The sequence below is a fragment of the Arachis hypogaea genome, chromosome 4 (genome assembly GCF_003086295.3).
Source record: "Arachis hypogaea cultivar Tifrunner chromosome 4, arahy.Tifrunner.gnm2.J5K5, whole genome shotgun sequence".
Classification (NCBI taxonomy): Eukaryota; Viridiplantae; Streptophyta; class Magnoliopsida; order Fabales; family Fabaceae; genus Arachis; species Arachis hypogaea.
In genome coordinates, this window is record NC_092039.1 from 59,441,323 (window position 1) to 59,459,964 (window position 18,642).

Sequence of the window (18,642 nt, forward strand, 5' to 3'; positions counted from 1 at the left end):
ATACACGTACAATGCATATATTAATTGTGAATCACAAAAAAAAAGACAATATATATATATATATATTGTGAATCACAAAAAAAAGACAATATATATTGTGAATCACAAAAAAAGACAATATATATATATATATATATATATATATATATATAATAGAATATTACAAAACAAAATTATAGTAAGATTATTTAAAAACAACGCAAAGATGACACATCTCTTTTCTTAATTAGAAGCTAAAAGGGAAAAAGTATGCGCCTAATAATAAAAAATTAAAATAAACAAAAATTTAAAAAAATTTAAAAATATGAAATATATAAATAAAGATAAAAGAAACAAAAATTAAATAAATTACAAAAATTGTACCTTAAACACGAGAGAGAAAGAGGGAGGGAGGGAGAGAGAGAGAGAGAAAAGAGAGTGAATAAGTAAAAAATATTTGATCTTGTATAAATAGATGGTATTGAGAAAAATAAATTAATTGAATTAATTCATATATTTCGTTATCATATTTATTATTTATTAAATAATTTGATATTTACTCCAATCAAATTAAATAATTAATATAATTAACCAAATTAATTAATTGATATAATTAATTATAATTAATCAATTCATATAAATTATAATAAATGGTGATATTTGAATGTCTAATCAAATTAATTAATTGATATAATTAATTAATTATAATTGATTTGCTTTAACGAATTAAATGAAATAAATCAGAAAATACCTCAAAAGCATGCTACATTAGTTCCATTATTAAGTACAAAAATCTAATTTTTATATAATAGAATAGATAGATAGAATAAATAGATAATAAATATATTTTCTTAAATTAGTATAATTATGTATTATTCATTAAATATTAATTGTAATATTGTAATATAATTATAATAAAGATATTTTTCTAAAATAAATTTATTTAGAGAAATATAAATTGGTTATCAATAGCTGGTGCCATTATCATATAATTATCATATTATTATTATTATTATTATTATTATTATTATTATTGTTATTATTGACAATAATAATAATAATAATAATAATAATAATAATAATAATAATAATAATAATAATTAAAATGATTAAAAATATTTTTGATTGATAATTGATAAGTAGTTTAATAATGCATTAATATTGATTTTATATAACTATAATAAATATATTTTCCTAAATTAGTATAATTATGCATTATTACTTAAATGCTAATTATAGTATAAGTATAATAAAGATATTTTTATAAAATAAACTTAGAAGAGAAAATAGTGCATGCACTTTGGCGGGAAAATGAATTCATGAGGAATCGACACCTCACTTTTATTAGTTGAGGAAAAACTTAGTTTTAGTATATTAAGTAGATAAGTAGATAATATAATAAATATAAACTAATTAATAAATTATTAAAATATAAAAATAATAGTTACTACAATATAAAAATAAAATTAAAAAGACACTAATTATAAATATAATAATAAAATTTTATATAATTATTTATTTATAATCGGATCAACCGATTTAATTTTTAATTCACTAGTTAAATCAATAATCTAATGACTTAGGAGTTTTAATCAATTTAATTATCGATTTGATTATGATAATTATGTATATATCTATTAATATTTGAATTTTATAAAATTTGATAAGCATAATGATATTTTTTACTATAATCTATAAATTATGGTCTTAAATCAAATCAACATACAAAATTAGGGGACCAAATACCAATTTAAAACAATAAACTCAGTTTATATACATAAAAAATATTAATATATTGATATGGTTGCAAAAAATGTGATCTATTTCTTAATATTTACACATCATATAAGCATTAATATTTGATTGAATGATAACATTATCAGAATTTTGCATATTATGCATAGCAATTTAATAGGAACAATTCCATTTTGATTCAATCAAAATCATAATCATAATCATAATCATATACTAATTTGCAGGAAGAAAATAAAAAAAAAATATATTTGTATTTATTTATTAATGAATAAAAAGCCCAAAATGAACGTCCATTTTTCGTGAGTCGTCTTCATGCCCCAAAGCCCACGCCACTCTCTAGCGGAGGTCGCATAGTTCCCTCTTTCTCTCACTTCGAAACACAAAACAACAAATAACAATAAAACCACCCCTCTTCTTCAAGTTCTGGAGAGAGAAACTGGAACCCCAATTGCTCCACCCACGATTCCAATTAACCCTTTTCATGGCTGGCATTTGTGCCCAAACTTTAGTTTTTTTGGCAAATTTGGTATCACTCTGGTGAAACGAAGGAACAATCCCCTTTTTCCAAAACCCTAGGAGAGAGGAATTTCGAGTTGGGACGGCCTCGAATTGTGCCCTAGCTTCAAATTTCGGCGACCGTTTTCGCGCGCTCAGGTGTTATTCTACCCTTAATTGTTGTTCTATTGCCATTCCTTACTGTCCTAGAAACCCTAGAATTTGTTGAATTGGGGAATTTCGTGCAAATGAGTGCGGTTAGGGTTTTAATTTGTTGGGGGCGAATGTTGCAGTGTTTCTTCTCGTTGCGACTGTATTATGCATTGTGTTGGAATGGGGCTCGGGTTCGCGCCTGGAGTTTGTGTCCGTTTATGGGATGATGCATTCACGTGTCGTTAAATGTGGGGAAGATTTTTGCCCTATTTGGGAAAAAAATTAGGATGCAGATATTTTAGTAGGGAGCTAGTAATTTGAAGCATATATAAATATTTGATTATGACAATTTGAGTATATAAGGGAATCATTGGCGGCAACCTTTTCATGCATGCAACATTTGGTCACTATATGTGTTAATGAGTTTAGTGACTAGTACTTAACGTGATACCTACCATAGTTTTTTTTTCCCTCCTCTTTTATTTTTTCTATAGTTTTGTTGGCCTCTTTCAGAATTTTGTTTGTGGTTGTGCTGCTAGTGTGCTACTTCATTCTGGTCTTGCATTTCCTTTTCCTGTAAAAATAATTTTTGCTGGAGCTTCCTTTTTTCTTTATACTTGCATATTATTTTGACATTTCTTGACTTTCTTGTAGTATGTAGTACTGTATAGAGGCAGTGTTATAAAAAAACAACTATAGGGGTGCTACACCACTGCGCTACGAAGAATTATTATAAATGGATACACCGCTGTAGTATAATGTGTATTACACATTTATTCTTCTCTCGTTCCTTTGTTCTTCCTTTTTTTGTTTCTTTCTATATAATAGATAATTAGATATCGTTCTTCTATATATCAACTTCTGGCTTCTGCTCCTTTTTATTTTTGCTTTTGTATTTGTAGGATGAATTTATAATTATTGTAGTCTATTATCTGTATATACAATTACACCCCCCCCCCCCCGCGCCGCGGGGCAGTTGCCATGCCTTCCACCATCCGCCATATTTCCATGGTGGAATTTTGGCTCATTGCTAAGAGCCTCTATCTGCTATTAATTACAAGTACTGTAGGTTATGCTTATTGCTTACTTAATGAATAATGGATATGGATATAATTAGGCGACTTGCGGATAATTTAGTCATCATCTTTTAATTTCTTTTCGTTCCTGCATTTTACCATCGGTTATCATATATCAAAAGTTGTTTGAGCTTTCACCAAATGGTGAAGCATGCTTTAGTGTTTATTTATTTTTGAGAGATCTGTGTAGAGGACCTAGTATTTTCATTTGCAAGCTTGGTTGACTTTTCTTTTTTTCTTAAAGATGTCATATCATTTAGTAAATGTTCTCTCAATTGATGCCGTAACATTCTTCCGCCCTTCTTAATGATATTCATCTTTAGTTAAAAAGATTGCATAATTGATGCCTAATGTACAATTATTGAAGCATTCCTACTGAAGTACTGAAATTTTGGTGCATTATATATATGCACCAAATGCTCATCATTTTCTTCTTGTTTTCATTATTATAATTAAATAATTAAATTACAGTATTACTTTTTGAGAATGATTTTCAGCTACTAACAGATAGAACCATTTTACAGTTAATTTTGTAGAAATAAAGTGAACTGCCATGTAATCTCAATTTTACTCTTACTTCTTTGATAATTAAAATGAGGAAACTGCAAATTCTGGTTAGGGGCTGTTTATTCCTGAATGCTTAGAAATATTAACATTCTGGAATTATTTTGTTTGCTGATATCCTGATACATAATTACACCTCCATTTGCTAGGTGGTCCTTCACATAGTTACCTGAATTCACCAGGTAGGTACATACTGTGTACCATTTCATGTGTACCGCGTTCCGATTCATCTGCATACTGGAACGTCAGATATATAATTTCCACGTAAAATATTTTATATATGGCGTACCGCATACCCGTTCCTGTACCTGAACGTATTGCGTTCCATGTAACTATGGTCCTTCATGCATGATAGTATATCAGCCAGATGTGGTGAATTAAGTTGTCCTAAACCTTGCTGACTTGCTAGTCACCTAGTTGAAACTTCCTACTAAGGGAAACATTTGAAGTTAATTTATTTATTTATTTTTAAGTTGTTTCTAGGCGTCTCATGCATTTCTTGTCAAATAGTGGTAAAACAGCGGTAACTTTAGTTTCTGTTTGGTTGCCAAGAACTTTTGCATCCTTGGAGTTGCCCTTTGTAATTGGATTAGGCAACTATTTACCATCTTTCTTTACACTTTTTCATTTAGTTTTAGATGGGAAGTGATGCCCTTGGATTTTAAGGGTGGGAATGCGTGGATGTAACTCAGGTTCTGCTCTCCTTGTAAATGCTGAGGTTGATTCCATGGGAGGAGTTGTTGATGGTGGAGTTGGTATAGGTCTGAAAACCTCTCCGCGCCGAGCAGCTATTGAGAAGGCTCAAGCAGAGCTTAGGTGAGAATGTTTCTACCCACCATTTTTTTTTGTCTATCAGTCTAGTCCTATGCTCAAGAATAACTCTTGCATGTTTATAACAGACAGGAGTATGACGTTCGTGAAGAAAGGAGAAGGGAATTAGAATTTCTTGAGAAAGTATGAAAGTTTTAATAATTTCCATGATATATTCATGAACACTTTATTGTAAATGTTCATAACCTGCATCTGTAAGTGCAGGGTGGGAATCCGCTGGACTTTAAGTTTGGAAATGCTGCTTCAGTTAGTGTACAGTCTACATCATTCACTGATCAGCACCATGAGCAGTTGGTGACCAGGTTTTTTACTGTACTTCATTGTTTTAATTTTTTATATTTCATTAACTGTATATGCTACTTGTTTATGAATGTCTCGTGTATTAATTTGCTAAATGCTACTTGTCTTCTTTCTCATATCTTGGCAAATATGATACAGTGAAGCTAAAGGTAGTTTTGCATTGACTGCTTCTCCTCACGGTGACTCTGTTGATAGTAGTGCTCGACCAGGGGCTCCTTCTCTTAGTGAACCAAATACTGCTGATAACCTCTTACTTTTTGATGGTGTAAATGAGTTGGCCGAAGGTGAAAAGCGGTCTCTACATTCCAGTAAAAGGAATAATATTGCACCATCAGAACAGTCTTCTCAAATTGGTGGGACTCAAATTGCTAAGGAGACGGAAGATTCTGCTATTTTCCGCCCATATGCTCGAAGGAACAGGTCCAGACCAAATCATGGTCGGGGTGCTTCAAGGGATGGGAAAGGGTTACTATCGGATGCAAACAAACAAAAGGAGCACATTGTGCCTTCTGTTTCTAAGACAAAGCCTGCTAGTTCAAATGGTGAGATAACAAACAATCAAACAACTAATCATCCGGTGGATAATGAATTGCCTGGTGTCCGGGCTCATCAAACTATTGGTAGTGCTAGTGTTCCTGAAGACAAATTGGACATTACCTCATATAGAAGAAACTTAAAGGATCAATCTATTCTACCTTCTCAGGATGATGCTTCACAAAAACCTATTATTGTGCCTCCTGGGGAAGCAAATGTGGTTGAAGAGAAGGACCCACCAGCAGCTTCAGCTGATCTTGATCCTCCACCTTCTGTATCTACTACACCACCAGGACATGAGTGTTGTTCTGGTCAGCCAAATGGATTTGGTAACTTGAAAGTGGACAAGAAAGGTGCACCAAAAGAAGGCCAAAATGCCAATGATGCACTAGGCATGAAGTATTTCGATTCAGAGTCCTACACACAAACTAGTTTAGCTAGAGATGTAAATAATGATAGTGATTGGTGTACCAATACAAAGAATGTTGAAGCAAATGGAAGTACCATTTATCATCCATCAGAGTTTGAGATGAAACTGTATTCAACCGGTTGTGAAGTTTTGAATGAAAGGAATATGACTAATGCTGGCGAAAGTGGTTCTACTGTTGCTGATGAACATGTTGATGGTTTTCAAAATAATTCTGGTCAAATGGTCAAAAGTGACAATGAGATCCTTATTAATAACTCTTGCATGCAAAACATGGTGAATGATTCTTCCAATATGGAGGGAGTGCATGACAATGATTCTACAGTATCAAAATCTGGTAAAGAGGAAAGTGGTGTCTTGGTGGATCATTCCTGTTATGTCAAGGAAAGCAGATCTGACAGGCATCAAGTTATTATGGATAGGTCAATTTCAGAGACTCCTCAAACTGCTTCAGCTGAAACAGTCACTGCTGCTCAGCCTGGTTATCAACCTTGTTCTACATACCAGTTGAAGCTAACAGACAAGGCTCGTGAAGATTCTATTTTAGAAGAAGCACAAACTATAGAGGTATGCATTTTGTCCTGTTTTCTAGTGACTAGGGCAAAATTAAGTTGTTGGTGCTTGTTTGGTGAACTATAAGCTTTGATGTGATATGCTAATCAGGTTAAGCGGAGGAGGATTGCTGAGTTATCAATTCACACGTTGCCCACACAGAACTACCAAAAGTCTCATTGGGGTTTTCTCCTTGAGGAAATGGCATGGTTGGCAAATGATTTTGCCCAGGTATTATTTGCTGGACGTACAATTAATTGCTTGTTCTCCTTAACCTGTTGTTGGTTCCTTTTTGTTTTCAGAACTATAACAATATTAACCTTCATAGGAAATAATGGTACTTGATTTTCTTTGCTCTTTCTTTTCCTGCTAAAATTTATTTGTAGGAGCGTCTTTGGAAGATGACTGCTGCTGCTCAATTGTGTCATCGAGCTTCTTTTACCTCCCGATTAAGATCTGAAAAACAAAACAAAAGTCTGGGAATGAAAATCTTGTCTCACAACATAGCAAAAGCTGTCATGCAGTTTTGGCATTCAGTTGAGTGTGATGCCGACGATAACCTAATTGGTGGTTTGGTTGAGTCTGGGACTGTTGATTCAAGTGAAGCATCTAGGGACAATAGAAGAAATTCTGATACAGTTCTGGTTATTGCCATGACTCTTGCTCTATAAATGAAAAAGAAATAATTCTGCACTTTGTCACTTTCAATATACAATTTGTTTGATTAGTTGCTATTTAACACGATGTCCATTCAGGAGTCAATTGATGCTAGCTACACGTATATTGCTTTTGCACTAGGACTTTCTGATCATGTTAACTTGGAAAGATTACTTGGTGTGCATGTTTTTGGTTTTAGTCTGAACTCTTCTACTGAGTGGAACTAATGTATAAAAATGAGTGGACATTATTATGCTCAATGCAATTAAGTATTCATATTATTTACACCTTAGGGCTGGGAAAGTAAATTTCACAATGCAACCCTCTCTTTATTTAGATTTTAGAGATTGGAGATGACATCTGAATCTCACATAGAAATTTGGCTTCAAGTGGTTCATTATCCATACATGATTTTTCTTTTTCTTTTTATATATATATATATATATATGTATATATATTGTTTTTATTTATTTATTTTAAATTACATGTTTTTGCCTTTTTCTGTTTGGGCATTGTTGGCATCCTATGATGATAAATACTAAAGTGATTTGGGAGCCTGTTTTTCAACTTGTAAGATGCATTAGATGCTGAGAACCTTTGCATGATTTGGTTTTTTTTTATGTTGGGTCATCATGATTTGGTTGTTTTACGTTATATGATATGATACTTTAACATCCTTTGCCTCGTTAGGTTAACTTTGTAGTATTGTTTTATATTATGAGCTATTTGTTTATATTGCTTGAATTTTATTTGCTTTTGACAGGAGGCAAGCAAATACATGGAAGGACAACATCATGTAAAGAAAGCTGCACTTAAAGTTCGTGCATATGCATTGAATTTTCTAAAGGATAATAGATCTCATGGAAGATCCTCTCAAGCTGAAGCACCCACAACACCTGAGAAGATATCTGACTCTGGGACTGTGGACATGTCATGGGAGGATAATCTTTCAGAAGTATGGGCACACTTAACCTATACTTATTTGATTAGCTATTTAATTTTGGGTTTAATTTTGAATGTCGGTTACTGGCCCCCCTCTTTCTCTCTCTATTTAGCAACATGTTAGTTAAATTTATTCCTTTTTTTATTTACTTTTTAAAATTATTATTTAATGAAGTCCAGTGATTGTGGCTGTTTGAATAAGATTCATGCACTTTACTTTTTCTAATTGACTTCACTAGAGTAAGAAAACTGTTGAGATATATTTCCTGGATATTCTAAACAGATGACACTTCTCACTTGCTGTGTTTGTAATTTCCAGGAAAGTCTTTTCTACACGGTTCCTCCATCTGCCATGGAATCATATAGAAAATCTGTTGAATCTCACTTTCTACAATGCGAGGTACATTTATGTTCATATATACTTTCTTACCATCTCAAGGCTCATGGATGGTTTGCTATTTCAGGAAGAGCATTCAAGTCATTAGTTTATGATATTGGTTGACAGCTTGATTCTCTTATATTATTCTGATATATGGGTACTAATAAAATGAAACTTTTCAGAAAACTGGTAGTAGCATTCAGGAGGAGGTTGAAACATCTATGTATGACACCCCAGCAGGTACTACTGAGAATATTCAGATTATTTGATTTACAGGTGCATTGGTACATTTTTCTGAAATGCATGACACTTTAAATTTTTTTTTAAATTTAAATGTAGATTTTGGATCTGAAGAGATTGCATATGATGAGGATGAAGCAGAAACCAGTACTTACTATTTGGCTGCTGCTTATGATGGTAGCAGACCACCGAAATCTTTACAGAAACGGCATAAAAACAGGATAAAGTCTTACACTAATAGGTCCAGTGAAGTTGGAGCTGATTTGCCTTATGCACGCTATACAACTGGAACTCAGCCATCCACGCTGTTCGGAAAAAGGCCTGGTAGTTTACATGTTGGCCCAATACCAATAAAACGCATGCGTACAGCTTCTAGGCAGAGAGTTGTGAGTCCTTTCTCGGGGGTCAGCGGGACAGCACAGGCTCAAGCTAAGACAGATGCTTCGAGTGGAGATACCAGTTCCTTTCAGGATGAACAGAGTACTTTACATGGATCACAAATCCAGAAAAGTGTGGAGGTGGAGTCAGCTGGAGAATTTGAGAAGCCATTGCCTTTTGATTGTGCAGAAACATCTGTTAAAACAAAGAAGAAAAAGCTAAAAAATTCGGTAATAAAAACCTTTATTTTTGTTTAATTAATTCAAAGTCTGTATAGTACTTCATGCTGGACGACATGAGCAGCTTGTTTCACTTTATTTTTTAAAGCTATACTTAAGCTGTATTTGCTTAATAATTATTTCTCAGGGTTCTACATATGATCCGGCATGGCAATTGGATTCTGTTGCTCTAAATGAACAGGTAATTCTATTTTAATTTGATTCCATTCCAATTGTTCTACATGCTGAAAATAATCTTTTTGGGTCAATTTAATATGAGAGCAAATCAAAGCAGGAAAACTAAAATAGAACTTAAAACATAGTTATCATTATCAATATGGAATACTATTGATCCTCCATTATTGGTAAATGTTATATTTCACAGGCTTTTACTTTTCTTAAAATGGTGATATTCATGCATGCACCAAAGCATACGCAACAAATATTAATAGGATAACTATCTAATGGATGCTAATATTGGGTGAAAAAGATGAAAGCTTCCTCATTCTAAAATCTAGTATGGGAGAGGGGAGAGTAATTGTACAAATTTGTAATATAGATTATTACAGAAGTGTAATTGGGCAGAGTAATCTAGTATGCTCCCAGTTATTCAAATTTTGGTCATAATCAATGATGCAAATTTTCTAATATGTTTTACTTTGTTTATTCTAAATGGTAACATAATGTCTCTGATTCTATCGGGAAACGTTGTTCTGCACCTATAATTCATAGCTTTTGATATGCTGGTTTCCTTTTAGAAAGGGGATGTATCGCTGCTGAAATGGTGTAATGAAAAGGGGGTAGGAGAGGTTGAGTAGGGAGCTGATCGTGGGAAGGTTACATTGTTTTTTATTTAGTAAAGTTCGTATCAAATATTAAGCTTTTCTCAAAATACCTTCGTTTCAATTTCTGTATATTACCATAAAGAGATAAAATCAAAGTTAATTTTCCAATAAAATAGTGAAAAAATTGTGGATTGATAGAATCACTAGTTACTAATAGAATAACCCTTTTTTGCTCTACACTGCAGAGGGATCATTCAAAGAAGAGATTGGATAGCCATCACTTTGAATCCAATGGTAGTAGTGGTAAAACAGCTTGTTATCTGATTATATTTTAATGTATTGCTTACACGTGTATTTTATGTTTTCATGCTTTGCATATTCAACTTCATGTTCTGAAGGTTTATATGGGCAACATAATGTGAAGAAGCCAAAGACGATGAAGCAATCGCTTGATAACAATTTTGACAATATTGCCCCAGTGACTAATTCTATTCCTTCCCCAGCTGCTTCACAAATGAGCAACATGTCCAACCCAAGTAAATTTATTAGGATAATTAGCGGACGTGACAGGGGCAGGAAATCCAAAGCACTGAAGGTAACTTTCGTCTGAATTTTGGTCTTGTGGTAAAGAATTTGTTCTATTATCTTACTTAGCTTATTATTATTATTATTATTGTTGTTGTTGTTGATGTTGTTGTTGTTGCTATAGGTCTCTGCTGGACAGCCTGGTTCTGGAACCCCATGGTCACTATTTGAAGACCAGGTTTGTGGTTGATTCACTATCTTTATCTTTTACATTATGCTGTTTGTGACAAAGAGTTCAACTTATGGTCCATGTAGCCAATCTCACCCAGTGGGGCAAGGCTATATATATATATATATATAATGCTACATATCCAAGTCCTTTTGTTAACCAAGTCCAATCAAGATGGTTCATAAGATTTGGATGTGTAGCATTACTCAATATATATATATATATATATATATATATATATATATATATATATATCACGATAACATGAATGAAAGGCTTATCTCTATTCTGCTCTATTTCAGGCACTTGTTGTCTTGGTGCATGATATGGGTCCAAATTGGGAGCTTGTAAGTGATGCTATCAACAGTGCTCTTCAATTCAAGGTAATGATTTATAAGTATGCTTTTATTCATTTATTATAATATGACCACTTGAATTATGCGTGCAATACTGCCAAAAATTATGTTGGAAAAAATTTTGTTGGCTCCACCTGGCATCTGCAGCATTATCGGAAAACTATATGTTTAGTAATTAAGAGTGGAAATTTTTACAATAGTAGTGGTGATATTTTCCTCTTGGTTCAAAGGAAGAAAACTAGTATGTATTCTGTATTTTATCCATGAAAGAAATACCCTATGAACTTCTTCGCCATATTTGTCATGAATCCGAGAATTTTCCCCGTTCTCTTTTTTGTATTAATTTACATGGCGAATTATTTATGTCTTATTTGAATTGTCACTTACGAAATTAAATTTTGCAAAAATTCCAGTGTATCTTTCGGAAGCCAAAAGAATGCAAGGAGCGCCACAAGATTTTAATGGACAGAACTGCTGGCGATGGTGCTGATAGTGCTGAAGACTCGGGATCTTCTCAGTCTTATCCATCTACACTCCCAGGAATTCCAAAGGCACTATTCCTCGTATTATTTCTTGTTTTTTTATTTTGATTTTTTTTTAATTTTTCCTCGTGTTTCTGAATCATCCCTGTCAATTTAATCATAGCGTTGACTGTGTGGATTCGCTTCAATGCTTAGCAGGGTAGTGCCAGGCAGTTGTTCCAACGTTTGCGAGAGCCAATGGAGGAGGATACCCTGAAATCTCATTTTGATAAAATCATAAAGATTGGGCAGAGGAATGATTACCGTAGGAATCAGGTTTGAATCAAAAGAATTTTATTAGACAGTCTAAGTTGCAAATGAAATTCAAAAAATGGTAGTTAATTTTTGCAAACACTTTTAAGTTATTAAGGGCTTGCGTGGATAATTAAAGTCACATTTTTAGCTCTTTTGGATATAAAGGGTAGCTCAGTACACAAGCATCCCCCGTTAACAATTTGGGACATCCAATGCTATTTTTGGTTTCTTTAGGGATGTTAAGATATTTAATGTCCCAAGAACCATTTCTAAAAGTACCACTAAAGTATAGACACATCAACCTATTTGTAAGCTATGTTCTGGAACTTCCCTGCAATAAAAGTTAAATAAGCTAATTACTTAAACGTGCCCAAACTTTGGTGATGAGTGGTTCATTACTTCATTCTTGTAAGCAGTTGCTTTTGTTATAAGTTTTCCATTTTATCGTGGTTAATGAAAATCCAGTTAATTCAGTTACTTGTAGTGATGCTAGGAGTGGTATTATTACCACTAGAATCATAATCAGCCTTATAATAATATTCTAAAGGAACTAACTCGTTTGTTGCTCCAATCTTATACATCTCTTGTTCCTTTTTCAATGTTAACATCTTTTAATTTGTTTGTCTTTCATGTTTGATTCTTCGTAATTTTGCAACCTTGTTTTTAACTATAAACTAACCATTTTTTACTGTAAAGATTTAAGCGTTCACAATTCTAACCATGAAAAATATAACCTAATTCAATACCCATCAAAGATTAGGTTTGTTTACATCTTTCATAGGTAAAATTCCTAACATTCAAACCTTTAGCAGTTTATTCTTTATCTATTTGTTTATTTTTTCTTTGTTACCTTCTGAATTTCACCTCTGCTGTATCTCCTGGTTTAACTCCTGAATGTTTCCATACTTGTAGTTGGTTAATAATATGTCGGGAATTGTGTTTAGTCATTATTTTGTGGTATATCTTCATACTGCTTTTTGAGTGTGGATTTGCTGCCTACCGAACAGTACCACTTGTAAAGCTATTATTTTGTGACACACCCATGATTTCCCATGGTGGTTATTGATGTGGGAAATGCACTAATAAATTATGCTTCGTCTGTTTATTTCTTAACAACATTGTGGATTATAATTATAGGAAGATGGTAGCAATTTAAAAGTAACTAAGTTGTGCGTTCCCTTTTTCTTTCTCTCTCTTAGACATAACTGATCAAGTATTTTTCACTTAAATGCAGAATGATAACCAGGATATAAAACAATTAGCACCTGTCCATAATTCACATATGATTGCTCTTTCTCAAGTCTGCCCAAACAACTTGAATGGAGGTGTTTTAACGTAAGTTCTGTTAGTTTTTAGTTTTGTATTTTTTAGTAGTGTATATGTTTCATAACTAAGCCATTTTGTCTTTGGTGGTATCAAAGGATTACGTTGTAATGTTTTCATTTCAAATTTTTATTTCGGTTTCCCAAGAATTTTTAATTTTTTTTGGTTGAAGGCCGCTTGATCTGTGTGATTCAAATGCAACAAGCCCAGAGCTCCTATCCATTGGGTATCAAGGTTCTCATGCTGGCGGCTTACCATTATCAAATCATGGTTCTGTACCATCAGCCCTTGCAACTTCTGGGTTGAACTCTCCTATTACACCGTCTTCTGGTATGGGTCTTGGAAATAACTTGTCTTCACTATCTGGTCCGTTGACTGCCTCTGTCAGGTATGCACATTATATTGCCCAACTCTTGCTGTCGAATTATATATGCATATCATATTAAGTTATTCAACAGCTTAGGGCTTAATTTTTCAGGGATAGCAGATATGGAGTTCCAAGAACCTCACCTTTATCAGCAGAAGAACAGCAGAGAATACAATATAATCAGATGATGTCTGGCAGAAACATGCAGCAATCTAGCATGTCAGTTCCTGGAACTCATTCCGGAAGTGATCGTGGTGTTCGCATGTTGGCTGGTGGAAATGGTATGGGCATGATGGGTGGGGTGAACAGAAGCATTGCAATGCCAAGGCAGGGGTTTCAAGGGATGGGATCATCATCGATGCTCAGCTCTGGGGGCATGATTTCTTCCAGTATGGTGGGGTTGCCAAGCCCCGGAAATGTGAACACTGGAGTTGGTGCCGGACCAGGCAACTCAATGCTTAGACCTCGTGAGGCTCTGCATATGATGAGGGTAAGGAGTGTTGTTGTTCCATATAGGCTTTAATTGGTTCCAGTGCTGATATAACAGTTTGGAAAACATGACATTTATGTGCAACAGGCATCCTAGTTGGTTTTTGATAGCCTCTTTCAACTTAATTATCCAGTTGTATAATACAAGTTGGTCTTCTATTTTCACTTTTTCATTAGCTAATTTATTCTTCCTTCTCGTTAGCCTGGCCACAATCAAGAACATCAAAGGCAAATGATGGTTCCAGAACTACCAATGCAGGTCAGCCAAGGGAACAGTCAAGGTGTTCCAGCTTTTAGTGGGATGAGTTCTGCTTTTAATAATCAGACAAATCCACCACCTGTTCAAGCATACCCTGCTCATGCCCAGCAGCAGCATCAGTTGTCCCAGCAACAGACCCATCTCAGCAATTCTCATCCTCATCTTCAAGGTCCTAATCATGCTACGAATTCACAGCAACAAGTTTATGCATTCCGATTGGCAAAAGAAAGGCAACTACAGCAACAGCAGCGTTATCTGCAGCAGCAGCAGCAGCAGTTTGCCTCATCAAATTCACTGATTCCACATGTTCAGTCACAAACTCAGACCCCCATATCATCATCACCTATGCAGAACAGTCCCCAAGCGCAACCACAAAATTCATCTCAACAAGTATCTCTTTGCCCTGTAACACCATCACCTCCTATGACTCCCATATCATCCCAGCACCAACAACAGAAGCATCACCTTGCACAACATGGATTCAGCAGGAATCCTGGTGCTGGCGGGTTGACTAATCAAACGGGGAAGCAACGGCAACGTCAGGCACAGCAGCGGCAGTATCAACAGCCTAGTAGGCAGCATCCTAGTCAGCCGCAGCATGTACAGTCTCAACAGCAAGGTAAAGTTCCGAAAGGAATTGGAAGAGGAAACATGGTGGCCCACCAGAATCGTTCTGTTGATCCTACACATCTAAATGGTCTCTCCGTACCTCCAGGAAGTCAAACTGTTGAGAAAGGGGACCAAGTCATGCAGATGATGCAAGGCCAAAACCACTATCCTGGATCTGGTTTGAATTCAAATCCACCCTCGAAGCCATTGGGTACTGCTCCTTCAAATCATTCCCAGTTGCAGCAAAAGCTACAACAATCTGGACCAGCAAACACTTCATCAAAGCAATTGCAGCCAATACTATCTACTTCTGATAGTAGCATTCAAGGGCAAGTTTCACCAACACCATCATCTCATATAACGTCACCTACACAGCCCTCTGTTATTGCTTCTAACCATCATCAACTGAAGCTACAGTCTCAGCCAGAGTCTAAGCAAATTAATCAGAATCAATCAAATGTTCAGAAAATGCTGCAACAAAACAATCAGGTGCATTCTGAATCATCAAACATATCTCAATCTGATTCCCCTAGAGTCAACCGGCAGCCTGCAAACGGTGCTTCACATTTTAATACTAACACTGCAATGTCTCAGGGTTGTATGGATTCTGCTGGTGAGCTAACAGCTGTTCCTACGGCATCTCAATGTAAAACATCCGAACCTCCATTTGATTCCGGTATTTCCAATCTAGTTACACAGGTGAACTCTTTTGGGGGCACACCTGTTGGTGGAAATTCAGCTGGAAGTGAGCCACCAAATATTAGTCAAGGGGTGGTATCAAGATCGTTATCAACCAGCTTGCCTTCTCAGCCACATAATGCTGTGGTGCAGTGGCAGCAGCAGCCATTGCCTTCTCAACAGAAGTCTTCAACACAGTCTGTCCTGTCTCAACAGCCATATCAGCCAGCAGAAATACATCAGCATCCACAGCAGCAGCAAGATAAGGAGCGACATTCTCCCAAAGATGTGGCTTTGCAACATCAACCCCAGCAGCAAGTGCAACATTTACAACCAGGGCAGAGCAGTTTGCTTATCCGTTCACCTAATTCTGAAGTGGAATGATTTCAAATGGATATAGCTGCTCCAATTGTGCTTGGTTCTTTCAGGATTGGGATCTGTATGCTCTTTTGTCAGCAGTGTACAGGTATATACATAGATTCCTCTTTACCCTGTATATAAAAATATAGTGAACATTGAATTGCAGATATGGTTTACCTAGAGTTATGTGGCTTGGTCATTGAATTGTGCTCTGGAGGTATCTGAAGAATTTATATTTCAGGATTTTGAGTTGGTGCTAATGTTATTTGAAGTTTCTTCCTTGATGGTATGTTAGTGGTTAACCAAGGAATAGAAGTGGGAGGGAGTGGCCAATCTAGAACTTGCCTGGGAATCTTGGAATAATATAATATATATTTAACTATAGATTTCCCATTGTTTGTGCTGATTAATGATGTTTTAAAGACGACTAAAAACTCTCGTGTATGTTGCAATGTTAAGTATCTAAGGAAAGTGGAAAACCAAACCTTAAAGCTAGCTGTTAAGGGGAAAGAACCACTCTCTTTAAATACAACATCAAGCATCCCTTACTATCCAATTTAAGACTTTGGTTAATCCATAATATCCAAGTTCTTAACAATAAACCGCCCCTGGAGACCTGACGTCCATGGCGGGTTCGCTTTATTGATACTGACCTGGCAGTTGCCACTTCACTACCGCCCCTGGAGACCTGATGTCCATGGCGGGTTCGCTTTATTGATATTGACCTGGCAGTTGCCACTTCACTACCGGTTATCACTATTTGGTAGTTACCTTAATCTAGCCTATAGGTAGTCTTTTCCATGGCGCGGACAATCAAAGCTTTGATACAATTGCAAAGTTCCTAAGGAAAGTCAAAAACTAGACCTTAAAAGTTAGCTATTAAGAGGGAAGAACCATTCTCTTTAAATACGTTAAACATTCCATACTACCCGATGGTGGACTTTGAGCATAACATAATACCCAAGGCCCTAACTTTTTTAGGACTTGGAGAGGGTTAGAAGCTTCTATTCCTCTCTCTCCTGATAGCCTTACTTCATCAGGGGATGTAACACTAACTCTCAGTTATAACTGTTTGCAGTTCATAATCATTAAGATTAATAGAAAATAATTTTCAAGGAACAACTGACTTACATGCTAGGAGCAGTGTGTTAATCCTGTTTTCTTTTTTATTGTATGCCTGCTAGCATGGTATATTTTCTAGATATATTATGCATATAATTTCAAAGTAGAAAATTTTGGGGTTTGTTGATATCTATAGACGCGACCTTTCACTCTATATTTTCTGTAAGGTTTGTAATAATTCTCGTCAGATTTTAGGCAGAGTTTGGTGGTTACATTTATATTAAGTTGTACACTGTCATTTTCCGAAAGTTCAGTTTATTTTTGGTTTTGGTGTATTTATTTTATTTCATTTCAGTATGGCGGGGGTATAATTTTTTATTAAATGTTGAGGTAGTGGTAAAACAGGCATGAAAAAACTCTGAATCTTGTTCTTTTTCTTTTTTTTTTCCGTCTAAAGTTCTATTTTATCATGTTGGATTGAAATAGAAATATAATAGAAATGACTACTTATGTAATGGTTTTTGTGCAGATGATGCTGGTTAATCACAAGGGCTTTGGATTATGGAGACAGATCCATTGTTTTTTGCAGGTCCTGTTAAAGACTCGACCAAAACTACTATGGCAGGCGTCATTCCACACGTTATTATTGTTCCAAAAGTCTTGTATATTACCACTGCTCTTAGAGGGTTCCTCATTTTTTTTTTTTTTTTAGTTTTGTTTTGGAAAGAGACGAATATAGAGGTTTGTGTACAGGATCGTCTCTTCTTTTCCCTTGTAGTTTCCCCTCTTCTCATTTGTTCTTCTGCTATTGAGCAGAGGAACATCCTCTTTTTGTTCTACTAGATTAGTGACTGTATTATTGCCCAGTTGATTGGGATAGCAATCATTTTTATGAGCAAAAGCCAATTCAACGTTTTGTGAATAGAAGATTTCTGATGTATGCACCAGCCAATGTCGCTGCCACATCTCCCTTGGTATTCTAACAAGCTGGTTCCTAACCATTTTTAAGTTTCTTAGTTGCAGCCGTTAAAATTAATCCGTGTTCTTGTGTAGATCAGCAGATTGCACGGTTTAGATCAAAATACTTTTACACAGCATGTTTTCTTCAATCGGAATCTGAACCGTTATGAGGGGCGAAACTGGTTACGATGATGTTTATGGCCAAAGGTTCCATTGTATACTGTGTTCTTTAATTTAGAGTGTGTTATGAGGGGCGAAACTGGTTACGATGATGTTTATGGCCAAAGGTTCCATTGTATACTGTGTTCTTTAATTTAGAGTGTGACATTACACTAATCTCGACGAACGCTAATGTTTCTAAGGTTGTTAGTTCTGAGAACATGA

The 18,642-nt window shown here is 35.1% G+C and overlaps 1 protein-coding gene across 23 annotated transcripts; it reads left to right on the forward strand.

The window, feature by feature from the left end:
* Positions 1-2,008: 2,008 nt before the first annotated feature.
* LOC112796773 (chromatin modification-related protein EAF1 B) lies at positions 2,009-18,225 on the forward strand. Of its 23 annotated transcripts, none has more exons than XM_072235562.1 (25): positions 2,009-2,388; positions 4,172-4,204; positions 4,655-4,838; positions 4,922-4,976; positions 5,058-5,155; positions 5,292-6,681; positions 6,778-6,897; positions 7,053-7,310; positions 8,087-8,278; positions 8,585-8,665; positions 8,827-8,884; positions 8,984-9,492; positions 9,629-9,682; positions 10,511-10,568; positions 10,664-10,860; positions 10,975-11,028; positions 11,322-11,402; positions 11,789-11,926; positions 12,056-12,172; positions 13,386-13,486; positions 13,647-13,862; positions 13,953-14,331; positions 14,533-15,687; positions 15,793-16,342; positions 17,828-18,225. In XM_072235562.1, exons 3-24 carry the CDS (start codon positions 4,696-4,698, stop codon positions 16,258-16,260), a joined length of 5,922 nt encoding a protein of 1,973 aa, XP_072091663.1. In that variant the 5' UTR covers positions 2,009-2,388; positions 4,172-4,204; positions 4,655-4,695; the 3' UTR covers positions 16,261-16,342; positions 17,828-18,225. The 23 variants fall into 23 exon arrangements, with proteins under 23 accessions (XP_072091663.1, XP_072091660.1, XP_072091667.1 ...); XM_072235559.1 differs by having other exon boundaries at positions 10,511-10,559; positions 11,789-11,938; positions 12,053-12,172; XM_072235566.1 differs by having other exon boundaries at positions 10,511-10,559.
* Positions 18,226-18,642: the final 417 nt, after the last annotated feature.

Coding starts and splice junctions, on each gene's coding strand:
- LOC112796773 (XM_025839382.3), top strand. CDS start 4,696: ATGCGTGGATGTAACTCAGGTTCTGCTCTCCTTGTAAATGCTGAGGTT. Junction 4,839..4,921: donor AAGGCTCAAGCAGAGCTTAG/GTGAGAATGTTT, acceptor TGTTTATAACAG/ACAGGAGTATGACGTTCGTG. Junction 13,487..13,646: donor TTGAATGGAGGTGTTTTAAC/GTAAGTTCTGTT, acceptor TTTTGGTTGAAG/GCCGCTTGATCTGTGTGATT.